The sequence below is a fragment of the Mobula birostris genome, chromosome 6, assembly GCF_030028105.1.
Source record: "Mobula birostris isolate sMobBir1 chromosome 6, sMobBir1.hap1, whole genome shotgun sequence".
Lineage (NCBI taxonomy): Eukaryota > Metazoa > Chordata > Chondrichthyes > Myliobatiformes > Myliobatidae > Mobula > Mobula birostris.
This window is the reverse complement of record NC_092375.1, coordinates 93,570,523-93,594,084: the sequence shown is the minus strand read 5'-3', so window position 1 is coordinate 93,594,084 and position 23,562 is coordinate 93,570,523. Positions and strand designations below refer to the sequence as shown.

Sequence of the window (23,562 nt, the reverse complement as noted above, 5' to 3'; positions counted from 1 at the left end):
TATTGTAAACAACTGGGGTCCCAGCACTGAGCCTTGCGGTACCCCACTAGTCACTGCCCGCCATTCTGTAAAGGTCCCGTTTATTCCTACTCGCTGCTTCCTGTCTGCCAACCAATTCTCTATCCACATCAATACCTTACCCCCAATACCGTGTGCTTTAAGTTTGCACACTAATCTCCTGTGTGGGACCTTGTCAAAAGCCTTTTGAAAATCCAAATATACCACATCCACTGGTTCTTCCCTGTCCAGTCTACTAGTTACATCCTCAAAAAATTCTATGAGATTCGTCAGACATGATTTTCCTTTCACAAATCCATGCTGCCTTTGTCCGATGATTTCACCGCTTTACAAATGTGCTGTTATCACATCTTTGATAACTGAATCTAGCATTTTCCCCACCACAGATGTCAGGCTAACCGGTCTATAATTCCCTGGTTTCTCTCTCCCTCCTTTTTTAAAAAGTGGGGTTACATTAGCCACCCTCCAATTCTCAGGAACTAGTCCAGAATCTAAAGAGTTTTGAAAAATTATCACTAATGCATCCACTATTTCTTGGACTACTTCCTTAAGCACTCTGGGATGCAGACCATCTGGCCCTGGGGATTCATCTGCCTTTAATCCCTTCAATTTACCTAACACCACTTTCCTACTAACATGTATTTCCCTCAGTTCCTCCATCTCACTGGACCCTCTGTCCCCTACTATTTCTGGAAGACTATTTATGTCCTCCTTAGTGAAGACAGAACCAAAGTAGTTATTCAGTTGGTCTGCCGTGTCCTTGCTCCCCATAATCAATTCACCTGTTTCTGTAGGGGACCTACATTTGTCTTAACCAATCTTTTTCTTTTCACATATCTATAAAAGCTTTTACAGTCAGATTTTATGTTCCCTGCCAGTTTTCTCTCATAATCTTTTTTCCCCTTCCTAATTAAGCCCTTTGTCCTCCTCTGCTGGACTCTGAATTTCTCCCAGTCCTCAGGTGAGCCACTTTCTCTGGCTAATTTGTATGCTTCTTCTTTGGAATTGATACTATCCCTAATTTCCCTTGTCAGCCACGGGTGCACTACCTTCCTTGATTTATTCTTTTGCCAAACTGGGACGAATCCCAGTTAGTAGTAGCTATTAGTAGTTAGTATTATTGGCAGTGTTCTAATTTTGCTCTAATTTGTTATTCATTTTTTTAATACCTTAACTATTTCCATGAAAGTTTGGGTAATTGGAGCTGTTGCTTAATTGGACCAAACTGTACTGGTCATGTGTCCCAGTTACCCGGGTCTACTGTATTTCCAGCTGCTGAGATCAGATAGCTTACAAGGTAACTGACCTGAAATTAACTGGCTGCCACATCTCTGTACATTAAGGACAAATTCCAAGCGCAACAAATCTCTTTACTGATTGAGTGTGACAGGCACTGAGCTGCGTCTGGCGGTAAACACTGCTAAACAGATTTTCTCGATGCCTCCATTCACTGTGCAAAACAGAACCGTGGGACCTGCTGCAGAAAGAGCCAGTCACTCACTTGCTTCCAGTTATTGTGATCATTTCATTGAATCAGCAGTCTTCATTTAGCAGATATTCTCTGTATTTCACTGAATAAAGCCTGCAGTGTTTCTGCCACTGATATCCATGAAATTGTCTGATTTCCTCCAGCACAAAGTTCAGAAATGGGTCATGTTCTGTGGCAATTTACAGTGATCACATACAAACAGCTGCTCTCTTTCCCCACCCCCCCCCAACTTCTGGGTTAGGGTGAAGAGGCAGCACCATTCCTCCCAGAAGGCGAGAGTGTTTGAGGCTGAGGAGGGGACCTGATCGAAGTTTATAATGGATGTGGATAGAATCTTTTTCCTCAGAATAGAAATGCCTGCTACTAGAGCACATGCATTTATGATGCAAGGGGAAAGTTTAAAGGAGATGAGGCAAGTTTTACATAGAAAGTGGGTGCATGGAATGCATTACTGGAGTAGTGTTGCAAGCAGGACAATGGTGGGAATGAAAAGACAGGTCATTTGCAGGCAAAAGAGATTTTGTTTAATTTGGCATTGTGTTTAGCACACGCGATGAGGGTAACAGCCTGCTCCTGTTCTATATTCTATATAACCAGTACATTATAAAGATAGGGATTTCCAGGCACAATGCCACTGGTGAACCACAGCATCATTTTGCAGGCTATATACAATACTTCTAAGTACACCTTTTTCCAGTTACTCTCACTCAATCTGAAATGTGTAATTTCCCTTTAAGCAACATCCTTTTAGCTTAACTTCATTAACTATGGATTTCATGATCATCTGAAGGACTTGCAGACTTAACTCAGTCAAGCAGGTACGGCACATTTAAGTGGATGAAGGACGAAGATTCGGCATGACATCTAAAACTTTGAGAAACTTCTATAGCTGTGTGGTGGAGAGTATATCGGCTGTATGGAACCACCAATGCCCTTGAATGGAAAATCCTACAAAAAGTGGTGGATATGGCCCAGTCCATCACAGGTAAAACCCTCCCCACTAGTAAGAGTTTCCACATGGAGTGATACCACTGGAAAGCAGCATCCATCATCCAGGACCCCCACTACCCAGGTCAAGTCCTTTTCTTGCTGCTACCATCAGGAAGAAGATACAGGAGTAGTTATTACCCTTCAACCATCAGGCTCTTGAACCAGTGGGGTAACTTCACTCAATTTCACTCGCCCCATCACTGAACTGTTCCCAAAACCTATGGACTCACTTTTGAGGACTCTTCATCTCATTTTCTTGCTATGTATTGTTTGTTTATTTTTATTATTATTTCTTTTATTTTTTCCTCTTGTAATATTTGGTGATATATAAGGGATTTAAGGGTTATGGGGAAAAGGCAGGTAGGTGGAGATGAATCTGTGGCCAGATCAGCCATAATCTTATTGAATGTTGGAGCAGCCTTGATGGGCCAGATGGCTGGCTGCTGCTCCTATTTCTTATGTTCTTATATGTACTTTGATAATAAATGTACTTTGAACTTTGAATTGCTTAGTGATCCTTGGTATTCCACACCACCTTCCTGTTAGTGTACCATAAGCAGAGGAAAGCTGAAGTTCCATCCAGCTAGAAAATGATGGCACCATTGATTTTCCTTTTGCCTGTGCAATTGCTAATTGTGAATCACCTGTCAGTCACTGTGCAGCTATATGCTGCAAATGATTTGACAGTGTGTCTTCTCATCCAAATGCTTATTAATCTGCTCGACACCATTACATGGGGGAGCTCAAGGCCAGACATGAGATGCAGAGGCAACCAACAGAATGGAATTGAGCCAGCGTCTTCAACCTCACAACCTGGATTTTCACGTGCTGTATCATTGCCCACTGGACTAAACCCTAGTACAACCCTATGCATTGGAACCTCCAAACCAGTCACATAAATGTGCAGAGAATGGTGGGATATGGACATTGTGGAGGCAGAAGCGATTAGTTTAGGCATTTAATGACTGATTTTGTTCATTTAGCACAACATCTTTGGCTGAAGAGCCTGGTCCAGTTGGGTACTATTCTATGTCCCTAACAGCTCCTTGACATTCTGCAGCAGTGCTATTACTAAAAATCCCACTTTCTGTATCCTGGGATTTACTGCAGACTTAACTTTAGCTAGATGACTGTTATACTGCTACATAGAAAAAAGATCACTGATCTACACTGTCATCATCAAGTCACAAGTTGGGAGTGTAGTGATGCATTCTCCATGCACTATGAAAGCTTAGGATAACATTTCCCCACACCTATAACATCCACTATCTTCAAAGACTAGGCCAGCAGGTGTTTGGGAATGTCACCACATGAAGTTTTCCTTCAAAGTACTCAGTGCTGACTTGCTATTTGCTGTCCCTTCATTTGGGTCAAAATCTTGGAACCCATTAACATCATAGAAATACTTTCCATCCCAAGCTAGTTGGCTGCTCAAGCCACCTCCCTGGAAGTGGGCATCAAATGATGAGCTTTACAGAATTAAAGTAGGATTGGTACCTTGATTTAGTGGGAAGAATGAACTTGATGATCACCGTAGAAATTGCACCTGGTATGTGTCAGAGAGCAAGACACACTTTTCACAAGATCATTGAGCAGTGGAACTTTGCTGTCTAATGGCATTATATGCTGGAAGATGAAATTAATATGGATGAATGTCCGCTAGTCATTGGAATGTGGAGAGTGAAATGACCTGTTTCTGTGTGTATGAATCTACGATTGGCTTCATTTAGTTATTATATCCTCCTGCTTGGTTGATTTCCTCCGCAGGCCTAGGTAGGGCTGAACAACCTTGTGGAAATTCTTCTGTGTGTCCCTAATTGAGGACTCTACCTGTTGTAAGTCAGTAGTGCTGTTGTGTTGCAGGGAGCTGGGCAATGCACCACATTTCCCAACCAGTGGAATACAGTAAACGTGTGGAAACTATCGAGGCCATCTGTAATCTTTATCTTTAGCATCTGCTATGGATTATCATATTAAGTGCTTGCAGGTGATTGTGTTACTGAACTATAAATCCAAAGGCTAGGCTAATGATTTAGACTTAAGTGTTCATATCTACTGCAGAGCATCCAGAGCGCTATATTTAAATTAAGTAAATGAAATCTGGAATGAAAAGCAAATGTCAGTAATGATCTCAAACTAGAACATGAGGAAGGAAATGTGCCGTCCACCCCTGCCTGGTTTCTGGCTCCAGGATCATACATTTGTAATGACCCCCAACATTCACAGTAAGCCATTAAATTCAGAAACATTATCAGCTGCTGTATTTTTAGAATTGACATGTTAGCTTGCACTGTGACTGTGATATGTTGTGACTGAACTAGTAAATAAACCAATCGGACAGGCAATCCTGCTGCATCCCTTTAAGACATCTCGGGGAAGATCACTGCTTACGTGCAAAATTAGTTCATCAATAAGCAAACGAAGTTGGTTGTAGATTGTCGGTATGCCATTGATGATCTAAAACCTGCTCTGCTACAGTCTGGATGACTTGCTGCTGTTCAGTTAAGTTGTAAATGTGCGTGGTCCACTCCAACATTGGACAGGAGAAGACTTCTTTTATCACAGTACATAAATCAGATGGTACACAAATTATCAATGAAAGAGAAAATTCTGGCGTAGGTCACCCATCATCCGTCAAGAATGAAGTAATTAACATTTGGGATCAATAACCCATCAAAAATATAGGTTACTGTGGTGCAGCAGTTAATGTTGTTGCCAGCCAGATCCAGGGTCATGGGTTTGATGCCGGCCTCTGGTGCGACTGTGGAGTTTGCACATATTTGCTGGGAGTTTCTGAATCTTCTCAGAGATGTGTTGTTGGTTTAATTGGTTAAATTATCCCCAGTGTAGTTAAGCGGCAGGGAGAGTCAAAGGAGAGTTGATGGTCACACAGGACAGAATAAGCTGCAGAGTGTAATGGGACTGTGTTTAAAAACTTTCATTGATCCATTGAGTCTGCTCTACCAGTCAATCATGACTGATTAATTTCCTTGGCCTCATTCTGCCTTCTCCCTGTAACCTTTTACTGTCTTTAATAATCAAGAACCCACCAATCTCACTTTAAATGATTTGGCTTCTACTGACATCTGTGGCAGAATTCCACAGATTTAGCAACCTTCAGCTGAAGAAATTCCTCCTCGTCTCTGTTCTAAAGGGACATCCTTCTATTCTGATGCTGTGTCTTCTGGTCCTTGTCGGAGCACTATTGAAAGCATCCTCTGCACGTCCATTCTATCTAGGCCTTTCAATATTTGGTAGGATTCAATGAGATCCCACCTTGTTCTAAATTCCAATGAGTACAGGCCTAGCATCATCAAATGCTCCTCATACATTAACCCCTTCATTCTTGAATCATTCTTGTAAATCTCCTCTGGCACCTCTCCGATGCCAGCACATCCTTTCTTAGATATGAGGTCCAAAATTGCTCACAGTTCTCTAAGTGTGGTCTGACCAATGCCTTGTAAAGTCTTAACATTACATCCTTGCATTTATATTCTAGTCCTCTTGAAATGAATGCTAACATTGCATTTCCCTTCCTTACTCCCATCTCAACTTCCAAGTTAACCTTCAGAGAATCCTACACTACGACTCCCAAGTCCCTTTGCAACTGTGGTTTCTGAATTTGCTCCCCTTCGAGAAAGCTGTCTCTGTCTTTATTCCTACCAAAATGCGTCACCATATATACTTAGTGGCCACTTTATTAGGTACATATGTACACCTTGTTAATCTAAATATCTAATCAGCCAATCATGTGACAGCAACTCAATGTGTAAAAGCATGCAGACAAGGTCAAGAGGTTCAGTTGTTGTTCAGATCAAACATCAGAATGGAGAAGAATATGATTTATATGAAGAATGTGACTTTGACCTTGGAATGATCGCTGGTGCCTGATGGGGTGGTTTGAGTATCTCAGAAACTGCTGTTCACCTGGGAACTTCATGCACAACAGTCTCTAGAGTTTACAGAGAAAGATGTGGAAAGCCAAAACCATCTAGACAGCAGTATTTCTGTGGTCATAAATGCATTGTTAATGAGGGAGCTCAGGGGAGAATGGCCAGAATGGTTCAAGGTAACAGGAAGGCGACAGTAACTCAAATATCCACACGTTACACCAGTGGTGTGCAGAGGAGCATCTCTGAATGCACAACACATCCAACCTTGAAGTGGGTGCACTACAGCGGCAGAAAACCATAAACATGCACTCGGTGGCTACGTTATTAGATACAGGAGGTACTAATAAAGTGGCCACTGAGTGTACTTCCCTACATTGTATTCCATCTGCCACTCTTTGTCGACACTCTTAGTTTGTCCAAGTCCTTCTGCAGACTCCCTGCTTCCTCAACACTACTGCCGCTTCACCTATCATTGTATTGCCTGCAAACAAGTTAAGTGCCCGTGGTATATCAGGAAAGATGCTAGTATGGATAAAAGATTGGCTGACTGATAGGAGGCAAAGAATGGGAATAAAATGGGCCTTTTCTGGTTGGCTAGTGGTGTTCTACAGGGTCAAAGGTTCATTTTATTGTCAAGGCATGTACAATACAACTCTGATATTTGTCTTCTTCAGATAGCCATGAAGAAAACTTGGGAGTTGTTGAAAGAAAAAACATCAACCACCTATGCACAAGAAAGACAGAGAAAAAGAAGCAAAACTTGCAACCCCACCCTCGCACAAATGGGAAACGGCAGTTTAAATATCAAACACCCCCCAGCCCTTCCCTTGTACAAATGGGAAACAACAACTGAAATATCAAACACCCCCCAGCCCTTCCCTTGTACAAATGGGAAACAACAACTGAAATATCAAACACCCCCCAGCCCTTCCCTTGTACAAATGGGAAATGGCAGCTTAAATATCAACCCTCCCAAACCTTCCCTCACACAAATGGGAAACGGCAGCTTAAATATCAAACACCCCCCAACCCTTCCCTTGTACAAATGGGAAACAACAACTGAAATATCAAACACCCTCCAACCCTTTTCGCACAAATATTAAGCTGCCCAACCCTTCCATCATACAAATGGGAAACTGAAATATCGACACCTCCTTCATACAAAAACTAACATCACCCACACAGAGAATGACATCTAGGACATCAAACCCCCTAATCCCCTCATCCCCTCCTTCGTACAAAAACTGACAGATCACCCATTCAGAAAACAGCAGCTAGAACATCAAAACCCCCCACCCCTTCTCTCATTAAAAAAACCAGTGAAAATAACATCAAACCCCCATCCCCCTCCCTTGCAAAACCGAACAGCGACAACAGCATGAAACTCTAACCCCTCTTGCACCCACAAACTAACAGATGGTCCACACAGAAAAACACCATCAAGAACATCGACCCCAAATCCCCAAGCCCTCCCTCGCACAAAAAGTAACATATTGTCCACCTGCCAATGGGCAGCAAAAAAGAAAACAACGAAAACTGAAGGAGATCAATATAAACTACAGTGCAATAATCCCATAAATCTCAGAATTTCAGAACTATCGAGGAGAGCAGCCGCACAAATTTTGTCCTTCTATGAAGAGCAACCATCATGCCAACCCGGCTACTGATTACTGCCGACCTGGTGGCCTCCGTGGAGAGTGTCCGCTGACCTCCTCTTCTTTCACCTTGATGCTTCAATCTTACTCGACTTTTGAAATGGAGTCGATCATGGCCCAGCACCCCATCTCTGGTCTTCTCCACGAGGCTGCTCATGCTCTCAGTCCTCTCCGGGGACAGTGTTGGGGACTGCTCCTTTTCCCACTACAGTATTTATCAGTGAATTAGATGGTAGAATTGATGGCTTAGCTGCTATCATATTTGGTTTGGTATTATATTCAATACAAATGTACTATAGGTGGATGGGCAGATAGTGCTGAGGAAGCAGGGAGTCTGCAGAAGGACTTAGACAGATTAGGAGAATTGCCAAAGAAGTGGCAGATGGAATATAGCACTTTGGTAGAAGGAATAAAGGTGTAGACTATTTTCTAAATGGGGAGAAAATTCAGGGAAAGGGGCTTGGGAGTCCTTGTGCAGGATTCCCTAAAGATTAACTTGCAGGTTGAATCGGTGGTAAGGAAGGCAAATGCAACGTTAGCATTCACTTCAAAAGGACTAGCAAGGATGTGATGCTGAGCCTTTATAACTCATTGGCAAATGAGACATGGAGCACTATGAGCAGTTTTGGGCCACTTATCTAAGAAAGATGTGCTGGCATTGGAGAGGGTCCAGAAGAGGTTCCCAAGAATGATTCTGGAAATGAAAGGGTTAATGTATGAGGAGTGTTTGATGGCTCTGGGACTGTACTCACTGGAGCTCAGAAGAATGAGGGCAGATCTCATTGAAACCTATTGAATATTGAAAGGCCTAAATAGAGTGGACGTGGAGAGGATGCTTCCTATACTAGGAAAGTCTAGAACTAGAGGGCGCAGCCTCAGAATAGAAGGACGTCCCTTTAGAACAGAGGTGAGGAGGAGCTTCTTTAGCCAGAGGGTGGTGAATCTGTGGAATTCATTGCCACAGACAGCTGTGGAGGCCAAGTCATTGGATATATTTAAAGTGAAGGTTGATAGGTTCTTGCTATTGTGGAGAATGGGGTAGAGAGGGTTAACAAATTGACCATGATGTAATGGCAGAGCAGACTCAATGGACTGCTTGGTCTAATTCTGCTCCTATGTCTTATGGTGTTATTACAATTACATTTCTCTTCTCTTCCCACTCTTGAATGGCTCGCGGAACCACGTTGCCATGGCTCAGTTGCTCAACCTTCCTGTAGTCCCCACTCTCATCCTCATGGGGTATAGCAACCTCAGATCTGTTGGACAAGCTCAAGGGCTGAGGCTCCTCCTGCACTAGCTTTTGGGCCCCCTACCTGCCCCACTCACAGTCCCACCCTCTTGCTTCTAGCCACAGACCAAATCTGAAGTTGTTAATCTAATAGGTGTGACTGCCTCGGATGTACGTCCATTTTTGAAATACTGCTTGTAATGGACAAGTGTTTATTTTTCTTTTCTCTTTTTCCAGGTTTCTACAGTCCAACAATGATTGGACTAAAGACTGATCAAGAGGTTCTGGCTCATTTGGTTAGGATGAAGGTCCCTGCAGTCGCAGAGTTAATGGAACGGCACAATGTGATGTGGACCTTGGTTGTTTCTCGGTGGTTTATCTGCTTGTTTATTGACATTCTTCCCGTGGAGGTGAGCCCCTAGGACAGGATATCACAGTTCAGAATTTACAGTTGAATGCATGATTTCTTGCTTATTCAACTCTGCTTTAAGAGAGAATTTTTTTCCCTAGAGGAACTCTTTGTTTTCTTGTATACTTAAATCTTGTTTTAATGTGCTGTGGAAAAGGGGCACTGGTACAACTCCGTACTGTAGACTTGGGTGACTAGTCTTGTACTGCCTACACTGTCATCTTGGAATTTACTCCAAACATTTTGATGTTAACTGAACAATCACAAAATGAACTGACTTTTTTTTCCCCCGAACAGCCTCATCTCCTTTAATTGTAAGTTCATAGTTTTAGAGGTACATCCATCCGTAACAAGAAGACATAATTTTCAGGACTGCTGGAGTTTCCTGGGAGCATACCTGTCATAAATGAGCCCAAGTCTATACAGCACAATATCCAATCATAAATATCATGACTATGTCACTTTAATGTTACTGCAAGGCAAAGGGGACAAATAGAGACAGATTTGAGGGGTATAGATATGGTAGATAGGTAGATACCTTCCTCCATAGCAGAGTGGCTGAGGTCAGGAGAAAGGGGTTTAATGGAGATCTGCAGAACATTTTTTTTCACACAGAGGGTGGTCAGCATAAAGGACCAAGATGGGATACCTGGTTGAGTGGTGCCACAAGATCAATCTCTTGCTCAATGTCAGGGAAAATTAAAGAACTGATAGTCAACTTCAGTAAGGGGGAGATGTGTGAACGTCTATCAATCCACATCAGTGCTTCAGGAGGGTGAGCAGTGTTAAATTCCTAGCATTGACATATTGGATGACCTGTTCTGCACCCAGTTCTTAGATGCAATCACAATGTCTGTACTTTCTTAGGGGATCAGCATTGTAATAAACTTCTGTAAATGTTTTATTAAAAGTATCCTAACTGGTTGTATCATGGCCTGCTATGACAAGTGAGTAGTGGACTCAGCATTGCCCACCATTGGTAGTATCATCTATAGGAGGTACTGCCTCAAGAAGGCATCATTTGTCATCAAAGGTCTCTACCATCTTCTCACAGTAATAATGGAAGGATAGGCAGTAAGGTAAGGGAGGTGGGGGTAGTATTTTTAATTAAGGATGAGATCAGGGTGATAGTGAGAGACAATACAAGTTCTAAGGAGCAGAATGTTGAATCCATCTGGGTAGAGATTAGGAATAGTAAAGGGAAAAAATCACTGGTGGGAGTTGTTGGCCACCAAATAATAACATTACAGTGACACAGGCAGTGTTGGCGTGTGGCCAAGTGGTTAAGGTGTTCGTCTAGTGATCTGAAGGCAGTGTGTTGTGTCCTTGAGCAAGGTACTTAACCACACATTGCCCTGCGACGACACCGGTGCCAAGCTGTATGGGTCCTAATGCCCTTCCCTTGGACAACATCGGGGGCGTGGAGAGGGGAGACTTGCAGCATGGGCAACTGCCGGTCTTCCATACAACCTTGCCCAGGCCTGCACCCTGGAAACCTTCCAAGGCACAAATCCATGGTCTCATGAGATTAACGGATGCCTATATGGCACAGGCAATAAGCAGAGAAATATCTGGGAGGCATGTCAGAATGGAACAGCAGTTATCATGAGGGACTTTAACTTGCACGTAGATTGGGTGAATCAAGTTGGTTGAGGCAGTCTTAAGGATGACTTCATAGAATGCATCCATGATGGCTTTCTTGAACAGTATGTTACTGAACCTACAAGGGAAGGTACTATCTTAGATCTGGTCCTGTGCAATGAGGGAGGTAAAATTAGTGATTTGTAGTTAGGGATCCTCTTAGAAAGTGTGATCACAGTATGATTGAATTTCTCTTACAAATTTAGGGTGCAATAATTCAATCTAAAACCAGTGTATTATGCCTAAACAATGGAGACTTACAATTGGATGAGGGAGGATTTGGCTAGTGTAGACTGGGAGCACAGGCTATGTGATTGGATGGTTGAGGAACAGTGGAAGTCTTTGAAAGAGATTTTTCACATTGCTCAACAAAAGTATATTCCAGTTAAAAGCAAGGACTGTAAGGGTGGGGAGAGCCAGCCTTGGATAACTAAGGAAATAAAAGAAGGCATCAAACTAAAAACTCATGCATACAAAGTTGCCAAGAGTAGTGGGAAACTGGAAGATTGGGAAGACTTTAAAAAGCAACAAAGAACCACAAAGAGCAATAAAGAAAGGGAAGATAGATTATGAAAATAAACTAGCACAAAATATAAAAACAGATAGTAAAGGTTTTAATAATTATATTTAGAAGAAAAGGGTGGCTAAAGTGAATGTAGGTCCCTTGGAGGATGAGAAGGGGGAATTGATATTGGATAATGAGGAAATGGCAGAGACTTTGAATGACTATTTTGTGTCAGTCTTCACCATGTAGGAGACGTCTAACTTGCCAAAGAGAGATGTTATGGATGCTATGGGAGGGGATGACCTCGATACAACAGTATCAACACTTAGATACAACACTTAGGAGGTAGTGCTGAGCAAACTTGTGGGCCTAAAGATAGATAAGTCCCCTAGTGCTGATGGAATGCATCCCAGGGTAGTGAAAGAAATGGCAGAAGTTATAGTAGAGGCTTTGGTGATGATCTACCAAAATTCTCTGGACTCTGGGCAGGTCCTGGCTGATTGGAAGATGGCAAATGTCACACCACTGTTCATGAAAGGATGTAGGCAAAAGGCAGGAAACTACAGGCCAGTTAGTTTAACATCTATAGTTGGGAAAATGCTTGAAGCTATCATTAAAGAGGAAATAGCAAGACATCTGGAAAGAAATGGATCCATCAGGCAGATGCAGCATGGATTCAGCAAAGGCAGGTCCTGTTTGACAAACTTACTTGGAGTTCTTTGAGGATATAATGAGCGTAGTAGATAGTGAGGAACAGATGGGCGTTATTTACTTGGATTTACAGAAGGCATTCAATAAGATGCCACATAGAAGACTTATCCATAAGATAAGGATGCATAAAGTTGGGGGTGCTGGGCCAGCAACTGTTCATGATATACATTAATGATCTGGAAGAGGGGACAGTGTGTAGTGTATCTAAGTTTGCTGATGACATTAAATTGAGTGGAAAAGCAAACTGTGCAGAAGATACGGAGAGTCTGCAGAGAGATATAGATAGGTTAAGTGAGTGGGCAAGGGTCTGGCAGATGGAATACAATGCTGGTAAATGCAAGGTCATCCACTTTGAAAGGAAAAATGGAAGAGCAGATTATTACTAAAATGGTAAAAAACTGCAGCATGCTGCTGTGCAGAGGGACTCGGGAGTGTTTGTGCATGAATCACAAAAGGTTGGTTTGGAGGTATAGCAGGCCATCAAGAAGGCAAATGTTGGCCTTCAGTGCTAGAGGGATTAAATTTAGGAGCAGGGAGGTTATGCTGCAACTGTGCAGGGTACTGGTGAGGCTGCATTTGGAATATTGCATGCAGTTCTGGTCTCCTTACTTGAGGAAGGATATACTGGCTTTGGAGGCGGTGCAGAGGAGGTTCACCAGGTTGATTCCAGAGACGAATGAGTTAGACAATGAGGAGAGATTGAGTCGCCTGGGACTGTACTTGCTGGAATTCAGAAGGATGAGAGGAGATCATATAGAAACATATAAAACTATGAAAGGGATCGATAAGGTAGAGGCAGGAAAGTTGTTTCCACTGGTAGGTGAGACTAGAACTAGGGGACATAGCCTTATGATTTGGGGGAGTAGATTTAGGATGGAGATGAGGAATTGCTGTTCCCAGAGGGTGCTGAATCTATGCCCAATGAAGCAGTGGAGGCTACCTCAGTAAACATATTCAAGACAAGGTTGGATAGATTTTTGCATAGTAGGGGAATTAAGGGTAATAGGGAAAAGGCAGGTTGATGGAGATGAGCCCATGGTCAGATCAGCCATGATCTTATTGAATGGTGGAGGAGGCTCGATGGGCCAGATGGCCTACTCCTGTTCCTGATTCTTATGCTCTTATGTTATGTAGCTACAGTAGAGCAGGTGGTACACACCACAAGATTCAAGAATAGCTACGTCACTTCAACCATTCGGTTTCCGAACCACGTGGCACAACTCTAATCACTAGTTCAGTATAGCAACACGATGATCACTTAACACTTCAATGAATTTGTTCTTGATCTAGTTGCATTCTCTCTTGTGCAACTTCTGGTGTGGTTATATTTTGAATGTTGTATATCCAATGCTATGAGCCTGTGATGCTGCTGCAAATACATGTATGCACAGATGCGATGACAATAAACTTGACTTTAGTAGGGATAAGCTCACAAAGTTTAAGTATTGAAATTAAATTTGCCAAAGCATAATGCTACTGACCATATCTTCATGTATATAGAGCTGGCATGACCTATGAAGGGTCTCGGATCAAAACATCGATGGTTTATTCTTCTCCATAGAAACTGCCTGATGTGCAGAGTTGCTTCAGCATTTTGTTTGTGTTAGTTTGGAATGTATATGATGGATTGAAGGACTTGTTCGTCTGCTGTTTGGCTTGATATCTATTTTCCATTATTGTAGACGGTTCTTCGTATCTGGGACTGTCTGTTCTATGAAGGATCTAAAATCACCTTTCGTGTGGCCTTGACATTAATAAAGTACCACCAGGCTTCAATCTTAGAGGCAAATAATTTCCCTGCGGTTTGTGAGAAGTTCAAACAGATCACACGTGGTTCTCTGGTCCAAGACTGTCATAACTTCATGAAGGTGAGATTATTTCTGATGTTTGAGTTGATTATCTAAGCTTGTTATAGATTATTGAAGAGTTTATTAATCATGCATCAAATGTAAAATTTCCCCGTGAGTCAGTGAATGCAAAGGATGAATCTTATGGATTAACCAATTTGCAGTTTGGCGTAGGAAGCTATTTCTAAGCATATTGCCCTAGCACAGTCAAACCAAATAGGTGACAAGCAAAGGGCACCACTGCTGAAGTGAGATAGCTTGTCTGGCCCTTGCACTTCCAACACTGGTTGGTGTCAGTCTTTAAGCATCTACTTCCAGTAATGAGGCATGTACAATAAGCTGACATGGAAGTATGAAGGGATGTGATATTTACTCCTGTGGTTAGTAAGTAAAACAGAGACAAAACCTCAAAATTTTAAAACAGGAAGGTGATACAGTATGAGGGACATGAGGTTAAATACAGTTAAGATCTTGCCTGAAAATTGACAACAGCTTGGGGCACAGGTTCTGTTTCTGTGTTATATGTCTGCCATTGAGAAGGTTAAAAGTGTAGGGAGTGAGGTGGGTGCCAAAAAAGAATAGCCCACGGCACATTAACAACAAGCTGCTACCCAGCCTGGTTGGTTAGTCCAAATAGCCTAATTCCATGCCAAAATGATCGGTGTCATTTCATTTGCTTTCGATTATAGAGTAGTCATACAGGGCAAGACCCATCTAAGCTCACATTTGGCCCATATCCTTCTAAACCTTTTTTGCCTCAACCACTTCCTCTGGCAGCTCGTTCCACATACAGACCACCCCCTGGGTTAAGAAACTGCCCTTCAGGTTCTTACTAAATCTCTCACCTTCTCCGATCCTGGGAAAATGACTCTATCTTTGTCTCATAATTTTAAACACCCTTTATAAGATGCTCCAATGAATAAAGTTGTAGCCTGCTTAACCCAGTCCCTTGAGTCCTAACAACATCCCTGTTAATCTTTGCTGCATTTCTTCCAGCTTAACAGCATAATTTGTAGAGGAAGGTGACCAAAACTGAACACTATTCCAAACAAGACCTGCTATCATCTCATACAACTGCAACATAATATCCCAACTTTTATACTCAATGCCTTGACTGATGAAGGTCAGCAAGCCAAAACCCTTCATCACCACCCTGTCTACCTATGACACCACATTCAGGTAACCACGTACTCCTAAGCCCTTCTGTTCTAAACACTCCCCAAGGTCCTACTGTTCACTGTGAAAGTGCTATCCTGGTTTGTCTTCCCAAAATGTAATGCCTCACACTTAATCTGAATTAAAACCTATTTTCCATTCCTCAGCCCACTTACCCATTTGATCAAAATCACACTATACTCCTGAAAACCATCTTTAGTGTTCTTAAGACCACCTATTTTAGTGTCTGCAGACTTTCTAACCACAGCAGAGATGGCTGGGAATAGTTCACAAGGCACAGGATAGATAGTACCACAGGAGAAATTGTTCTAAAATGGCAGAGGTAGGTAACCGTGACTGACAAGGGAAGTTAAGAACTGCATAAAAGCCAAGGAAAGTTGAGTGGAGGTTAGGAACAGGAAGGGGTCAATATTTCTACTGGGTGTTTTTTATAGGCCGCCCAATAGTAGCAGGGGTATCAAACAGCAGATAGGGAAACAGATCCTGGAAAGGTGTAATAATAACAGAGTTGTTGTGGTGGGAGATTTTAATTTCCCAAATATCGATTGGCATCTCCCCAGATCAAGGGTTTTAGATGGGGTGGAGTTTGTTAGCTGTGTTCAGGAAGGTTTCTTGACACAATATATAGATAAGCCTACAAGAGGAGAGACTGTACTTGATCTGGTATTGGGAAATGAACCTGGTCAGGTGTCAGATCTCTCAGTGGGAGAGCATTTTGGAGATAGTGATCATAACTCTATCTCCTTTACAATAGCATTCGAGAGAGATAGGAACAGACAAGTTAGAAAAGCATTTAATTGGAGTAAGGGGAATTATGAGGCTATCAGGCAGGAAATTGGAAGCTTAAATTGGGAACAGATGTTCTCAGGGAAAGGTACGGAGGAAATGTGGCAAATGTTCAGCGGATTTTTGTGTTGAGTTCTGCATAGGTACATTCCAATGAGACAGGGAAGTTATGGTAGGTACAGGAACCGTGGTATACAAAGGTTGTAGTGAATGTAGTCAAGAAGAAAAGCTTACAAAAGGTTCAGAGAGCTAGGTAATGTTAGAGATCTAGAAGATTATAGGGCTAACAGGAAGGAGCTTAAGAAGGAAATTAGGAGAGCCAGAAGGGGCCATGAGAAGGCCTTGGCGGCAGGATTAAGGAAAACCCCAAGGCATTCTACAAGTATGTGAAGAGCAAGAGGATAAGATGTGAAAGAATAGGACCTATCAAGTGTGACAGTGGGAAAGTGTGTATGGAACTGGAGCAAATAGCAGAGGTTTCTGTAAAGGGAAATTTTGCCTGACAAATCTGAGTCCTTTGAGGAAGTAACAAGCAGGGTGGGCAAAGGAGAGGCAGTAGATGTCATTTACTTGGATTTTCAGAAGGCATTTGTTAAGGTGCCACACAGGCTGCTTAACAAGATAAACAATCCTATGGTGTTGCAGGAAAGATACTGGCATGGATAGAGGAATGGCTGACAGGCAGGAGGCAGTGAGTAGGAATAAAGGGGACCTTTTCTGGTTTGTTGCCAGTGACTAGTGGTGTTCTTCAAGGGTGTCAGTATTGGGACTGCTACTTTCAACATTGTTTGTCTATGATTTTGATAATGGAATTGATGGCTTTGTGGCAAAGTTTGTGGATGATACGATGATAGGTGGAGGGGTAGGTAGTGCTGAGGAAGCAATGCGATTCCAGCAGGACTTAGACAAATTGGAAGAGTGGGCAAAAAAGTGGCAGATGGAATACAGTGTTAGGAAATGAATGATGATGCATTTTGGTAAAAGGAACAATAGTGCGGCCTACTATCTAAGTGGGGAGAGGTGCAAGGGAACTTGTCCTTGTGCAAGACTCCCTGAAGGTTAATATACAAGGGAAGTTAACTGCATTTAAGCCAAGGGAAGGGCATATAAGGTAGCAAAAGTGAGTGGGAAGTTGGATGATTGGGAGGCTTTTAAAAGTGGTAAAGAAGGCAAATACAATGTTGGCACTTATTTCAGGGGGAATAGAATATAAAAGCAAGGAGATAACACTGAGCCTTTATAAAACACTAGTCAGGCCGCACTTAGAATATTGACAACAGTTTTGGGCCTCATATCTCAGAACTGATATGTTATCATTGGAGACAGTCCAGAGGAGGTTCACGAGGATGATTCTGGGAATGAAAGGGTTAAGATATAAGGAGCATTTGGCAACTTTGGCCCTGTACTCACTAGAATTTAGAAGAATGCATGGGGATGTTATTGAAACCTACCAAATGTTGAAAGGACTAGATAGGGTGGACATGGAGAGGATGTTTCCTGTGGTGGGGGTATCCAGAACCAGAGGGCACAGACTCAAAATTGAGGGGTGACTCTTTAGAACAGAGGCGAGGAAGAATTTTTTTAGCCAGGGAGTAGTGAACCTGTGGAATGCTCTGCGGTGGAGGCTATGTCCATGGATATACTTAAAGTGAAAGTTAATAGTTGGTCAGGGCTTCAAAGGGTATGGCGAGAAGACAAGTGTACCGAGTTGAGTGGGATCCCGGATCAGCAGTCTTGATGGGCTGAATGGCCTAATTCTGCTCCTATGTCTTATGGCCTTGTACATTCTCATCCAAACTGTTGGTATAGATTGCATTAGAATAGGCCTGACAACAAGTTTGTAACATTGACAGGATTTGATTAATCTTACCTTGCCTTTTTGCCCTCAACTCTAGAGAATTTTTACCGAACCGGGAAGATTGCCCCTCAGCACGATCATCCGGCTACGAGAGATCAGCAGGGCTCAGATAGATGATCAAAGCTGATGTGCTGGTTCAGCTCCAGCTGACTAATTATCTCAGGACCCTGAAGACTTCTTACATTCTTCCATTGTACATTTGGGCTGGATTTGTCTCACCAGCATCTCATGTACTGTACAATACTGTTTTTCAAAAAGATTGACTAACTATTTGTACATACTTAGAATTCAGGTGATCAAAATTACAACTATTTGTTTCAGATTTAAAGTAACATTGTTAAATGAAGGGCTGTTTGTACTCCTAGATTTCTTTGAAGTTCTTACCATTAATTTATATTTACTTTTCACTCAAAATATAACTTTTTAATGTATTGTTAAATAGAATTATCTAAGATTCAGTAAGTGAAGATGGTGAATATTATTTTGATATCAGTGACATTTGATCAGGTGTAACTAAATTTTTGTAACCAGCACTGCCTGTCTGATCCCCACACTACGGGTGAACTGCACTGCCTTGGCAAGGTTTATACTCCGTACCCGATAAAGGCATCAGCGTGTTTCCAGTGTGATTCACATGGAATGCAGTAGTGTCTGATGGCAGCTTGCATCTCTGATTGTAAAAGGCAATAATCAAACGTTGGCACTTTGGATACTAGAGCTGCTCTTTCAGTGCATATGGGGTTCTTCCCTATCTTTGTGGCAGCAGATATTTTGTACCTGTTTATAAAAGCAGAATTGAAAAGATGCTTAAATGTATTTTTTTTTTAAAAAGTGGATTTTTGTGCAAATGTGATAATTAAACAATAGTCTGAGCACTTTCTGTAAACTGTTGCATCTGAGTATCATTGATAGCAAAGGAACCTGTAAGATCAAATGCAAAAAACACCATCACTCTGTAAACCCTAAAATATCACTCAGTTACCCAATACCCCTGGTCCCTTTGCAAAACAGTCTAGATGAGAGAGTCAAGGCAGGATTGAGCAGGTTTGCATTATGGAAGTCAGGGGCTGGATTTGGGCAGCAAATTGATTGAAGTACTGTTAAACTGCTAAGCTCAGTGCATTGGAACCAGAGGTGGTCAGTGATGGCTGGATGATCATAAAACCACTGAAGTTTACACCATAGGAAGCCAACTAGCTGAGAGTTATTCAGCCAGATCTAATTTCTCCATTCTCGGCTGTATAAATGTGGCACAAATCCATCGTGTACTGTTAAAATATGTGTTTTGGCTTCCTCCAGTCTTTAAGGTAACATGTCTACACTCTGCTATTGCTTGGGTGGAAATTGTATCCTCTACCCCACTATACCCCCAAATTACTGATTTTTGCATTTGAGAGAAATAAGTTATTTCTATGTCCCTGATTTTAGACACCCTGACTTAAATCTTCCCCTCAGATTTCTGTATACTGAACTAAACAACCCAAGCAAGTTAGTCTTATAAATAACTGTGGTAACATTCATGTATTCTCTTCCTTACAGTGATTGAAATATGGTTTCCAGAATTGTAAACAGTAGTCTAGTTAGCATCAGAATAGTTCTAACTTGACTTCACCGATTACATTTGCCACCCCTGGCCAATGATGGATATTGCTACATAATCTACCAGCCTGCTACATTCATGAAATATAATCAGGTGTGTACCACAAACCCACTTCTCCACAGTCTGCCATTTATGTTGTATTATGCACAAAGTTTTTTAAGCAGAGTGGTGAGTGCGTGGAACGGGCTGCCAGCAGTGGTGGTGGAGGCGGATACAATAGGGTCTTTTAAGAGTCTTTTGGATAGGTACATGGGGCTTAGAAAAATAGAGGGCTATAGGTAAGCCTAGTAATTTCTAAGGTAGGGACATGTTTGGCACAACTTTGTGGGCCGAAGGCCTGTATTGTGCTGTAGGTTTTCTATGTTTCTATTATTCCCTTGCTTTGTCTGCCCTTTCCATTGTATTACTTCTGTGCCCCCATATCAAATTCCAGTGTGTCCCTTACATGCTAACCTGGCAACCCCATATTTATTTTCTGTAATTTATGTGGCCCAGTTTCTCACTACCAACCACAGAAGCTGACCTTTGCATCATCTGCCATCTTCAGCAATACCATATATTTAAAAGTAAATCACTGATCCACAGCATGCCATCAAGAGCAGGTGGAGCAAGATCCCTATTGCAAGCAGCTTTCCAGTTGCTAATGCCCATTGATCATTGTCCTCTGCTTCTTACAACTCATCTTCCCCTGGATACTCTGATCTTTAACTTGCTGATTAACATGGGATATTATCAGTAGTCACATGTACCAACTTAAATGCATTACCCTGCCTGATGGATTCATCTTATGACCATTTCAAAAAAAGAAAGTAGCCCATTTAGTACTGTGGAACTCTAGATGAACTACAGCAGTTAAAGTGATACTTCTCATTTTCCCCAATTTATATTGCATTTGCCACATTCTTGCCAACTCGCTCAACTCGTTTGTATCGCTGTGAAGCCTCTATATCCTCTTCCCGCTCATGATCCCACCTAGTTTTGTATTGTCTGCTGGAGGAACTTGGCAGGTCGAGCAGTAACTATGGAGGCAAAGGGACAGTCAACATTTTGGGTTGAGACCATGCATCAAGATTACAGGTCAAGCTGCCTACAACAGCTTGTTTTTAGAGAAGATGCTAGTACTTGCAGTCCCTTGCCATAGTTTTGTATCTTATCTGACTTATAGCAGATGCATTTAAATTATTAGTAACTTACTGTCACTGCGTATACAAACTCACACAAATTAGAACCCTTTGAAATTATTGCCACTCAGATAACATGGTGAATACCCTCTGACACAAGGCAAGTGAGTTCATCAAATTTCCTTTTATTGCATTGAAATTTCAGAATTTACTGAGCAGTTTTGAGTGTATAGAATAGGTTTTGGGTCCAAAGAGGAAAAAAGTACTTCCGTTCTTTCTCTCAGAATGCTCTGACTGTCTTTCTCACTGGGACTGTTTGCAACCAATACCATTAGAGCAGCCAGGTGCGCTTCTCGTGAGGTACAGTAGTGTCTGAAAGTAGAAAGTCTTGGGAAGAAATAAAAATTCTGGTGCAGAATTGTGGCCACAATAAAAAATCTATTTGAATAAAATAGGAACATTCTGCAGCTGAAAGTAAGTAATGTTATTAAGTGATGATTCAGAGTTCACTGTGGTAAAGGTGGCTGGGCAGGGGGAAGAATGTGACCTCCTTTTCGTGTTAGCAAATTTATCTCTTCCTTCAAGTCATTGATTTCTTGTGCTTGTTTCTCCACCTGTTGAATCAGCTCATGTTTCTCCGACAGTTTAACTTTCTGCTTCTGAATTTCTGATCCCTGGAACAAAGCAGTAATAATTGCCATCAGTTCCACATATTTCAAGCTGGTGTCTGTGATAGGACGCAATGAGTAACTAGAAACTACTATCTGGATACCTAGAAATATACAAAATATTTCTAACAGCTGGCTTTGGCTTCAGAGTTGGACTACACTTGAATTGCAGCAGTAAATACCACAGACCCTGACAGTCCCACAGAACTTTGGTTTCTAAAGTTCACCATTTCAAATTTAACTTGTGTCCTTCGGTCTATTTTTACCCTGATGCACAACTGATAAATTTTCATCCTGAAATACATGTGAACAGCTACATTTGATGCTACTGTGACAGTGAACAAACTGAATATTACCGGATTTAAGTATATCTATATTCAGTACCGCAGACATTTAGTTGAGAGTACACATATTAAAATGTTCGGTGAAGCTGATGTATGTTCTTCCTTGATTTTTATAATTAAAAATTAAGATAAATATTTACAAAAAGGAATATGCGATGGTGCAGTGGAGATTTTAGATGAATGGTGAATTAGCCATTTGGATTCAGAACTGGCTTGCCCATGGAAGACAGAGGATAGTTATCAAAGAAAAAAGTCTGTGATTAGTGGTATTCTGCAGGGATCTGTACTGGAACCTCTGCTGTTTGTGATGTATTTGAGTGATCTGGATGAAAATGTAGATGGATTAGTAGTTTGCAGATGATATGAAGATTGGAGGTGTTGGGGATAGCATAGAAGACTGGCAAATGGGATATAGATCATTTGCAGATATGGGCAGAGAAATGGCAGATGGAGTTTAACATGACCAAATGTGAAGTGTTGCACCTTGGTATGTTCAATATGAAGAGACAGTACACTGCTAACAGCAAGAACCTGTTAAGCAGAGGGTTCTTGGCTTCCAAGTTCATAGCTCCCTCAAAGTGGCTACACAGGTTGTTAGGGCAGTTAAAAAGGCATCTGGCATGCTTGCCTTTATTAGTAATGGCACCGTTCAAAAGTAAGTTAATTTGCAGATTTATAAAATTCTACTTGACCACATCAGGAGTATTGCATACAGTTCTGGTCACCCCCTTATAGGAAGGATATTGAGGCTTTGGAGAGGGTGCAGAAGAGGATTACCAGGATGTTGCCTAGATAAGAGGGCACGTGAGGTGGAAAAAACTTCTTGTTTTTTTTTGGAACGATGGAGGCTGAAGGAAGGAAGAGGTTGAAGGCTGAAAGAAGTTTATACGATTATAAGAGGCACAGATAGCATCTTTTTCTCAAGGTTGAAATATCAGTGGGTGAGAGTGGGACATTTCAAAGGAGATGTGAGGGGTAAGTTTTTTTTTTACACAGAGTGGTGGGTGCCCGGAATGCACCGCCTGGGGTGGTGGTAGAAACAGATACATTAGGGACTTTTGAGAGGCATAGGAATGTGAAGAAAATGTGGTCAGAAGAGATTAGTAGAAATGTAGTCAGAACTGCGACTCCAGCCTTGAACTTCAGGCCGGGTCTTTATGTGCTGCTATTGTGACTCCCGTCCCCCCTTCCCCCACCACCACTCTGCAACCCTGTCTTCCTCAGATCCCACCGTCAACTCCTGGGCCCTCAGAGGCTCCATCTTCCTCTCACCCCAACCCTACCCTCTCCACTGATGCCCTCAGCCTCCCCCTCTGATCCCAGCTCTCATCCGTGCCGGGTCTTTACCATCCCCTCCGACCTTCAACTGTCGGAGGCAGAGCAGAGGTAAGGGCCTCAGCTTTGTCCCCCTTCGCCCACACCTCAGCGAGTTCCGTGTTCGCCACGATGCGGAACTCTTCTTCCGCCGTCTCCGTCTCCGAGCCTACTTCTTCGGCAAGGACTCTTCCACCCCCACCGATGACCCCTTCTCCCATCTTCAACCCTCCTCTTCTTCATGGACACCCCGCTCTGGTCTTCTGCCTGCTCTGGATCTCTTTATCGCTAACTGCCGACGGGACATCA

The 23,562-nt window shown here is 42.2% G+C and overlaps 2 protein-coding genes across 4 annotated transcripts in view; one reads left to right on the top strand and one right to left on the bottom strand.

Annotated features, from left to right (window-relative positions):
- Positions 1-19,078, top strand: part of grtp1a (growth hormone regulated TBC protein 1a) — a 69,353-nt gene extending 50,275 nt beyond the window's left edge. Inside the window, exons 6-8 of the mRNA XM_072262350.1 lie at positions 9,511-9,683; positions 14,222-14,407; positions 18,244-19,078. Of these exons, the coding sequence (XP_072118451.1) occupies positions 9,511-9,683; positions 14,222-14,407; positions 18,244-18,333 (449 nt within the window). The 3' untranslated portion in view covers positions 18,334-19,078. The remainder of the gene's footprint in view (positions 1-9,510; positions 9,684-14,221; positions 14,408-18,243) is intronic.
- Positions 19,079-21,108: 2,030 nt separating this feature from the next.
- The window catches only part of LOC140199206 (cilia- and flagella-associated protein 44), a 227,791-nt gene continuing 225,337 nt past the window's right edge, over positions 21,109-23,562 (bottom strand). For all 3 annotated transcript variants that reach the window (XM_072260870.1, XM_072260871.1, XM_072260872.1), the window contains one exon: positions 21,109-21,601. In XM_072260870.1, coding sequence (XP_072116971.1) covers positions 21,434-21,601 — 168 coding nt within the window. In that variant the 3' untranslated portion in view covers positions 21,109-21,433. The remainder of the gene's footprint in view (positions 21,602-23,562) is intronic.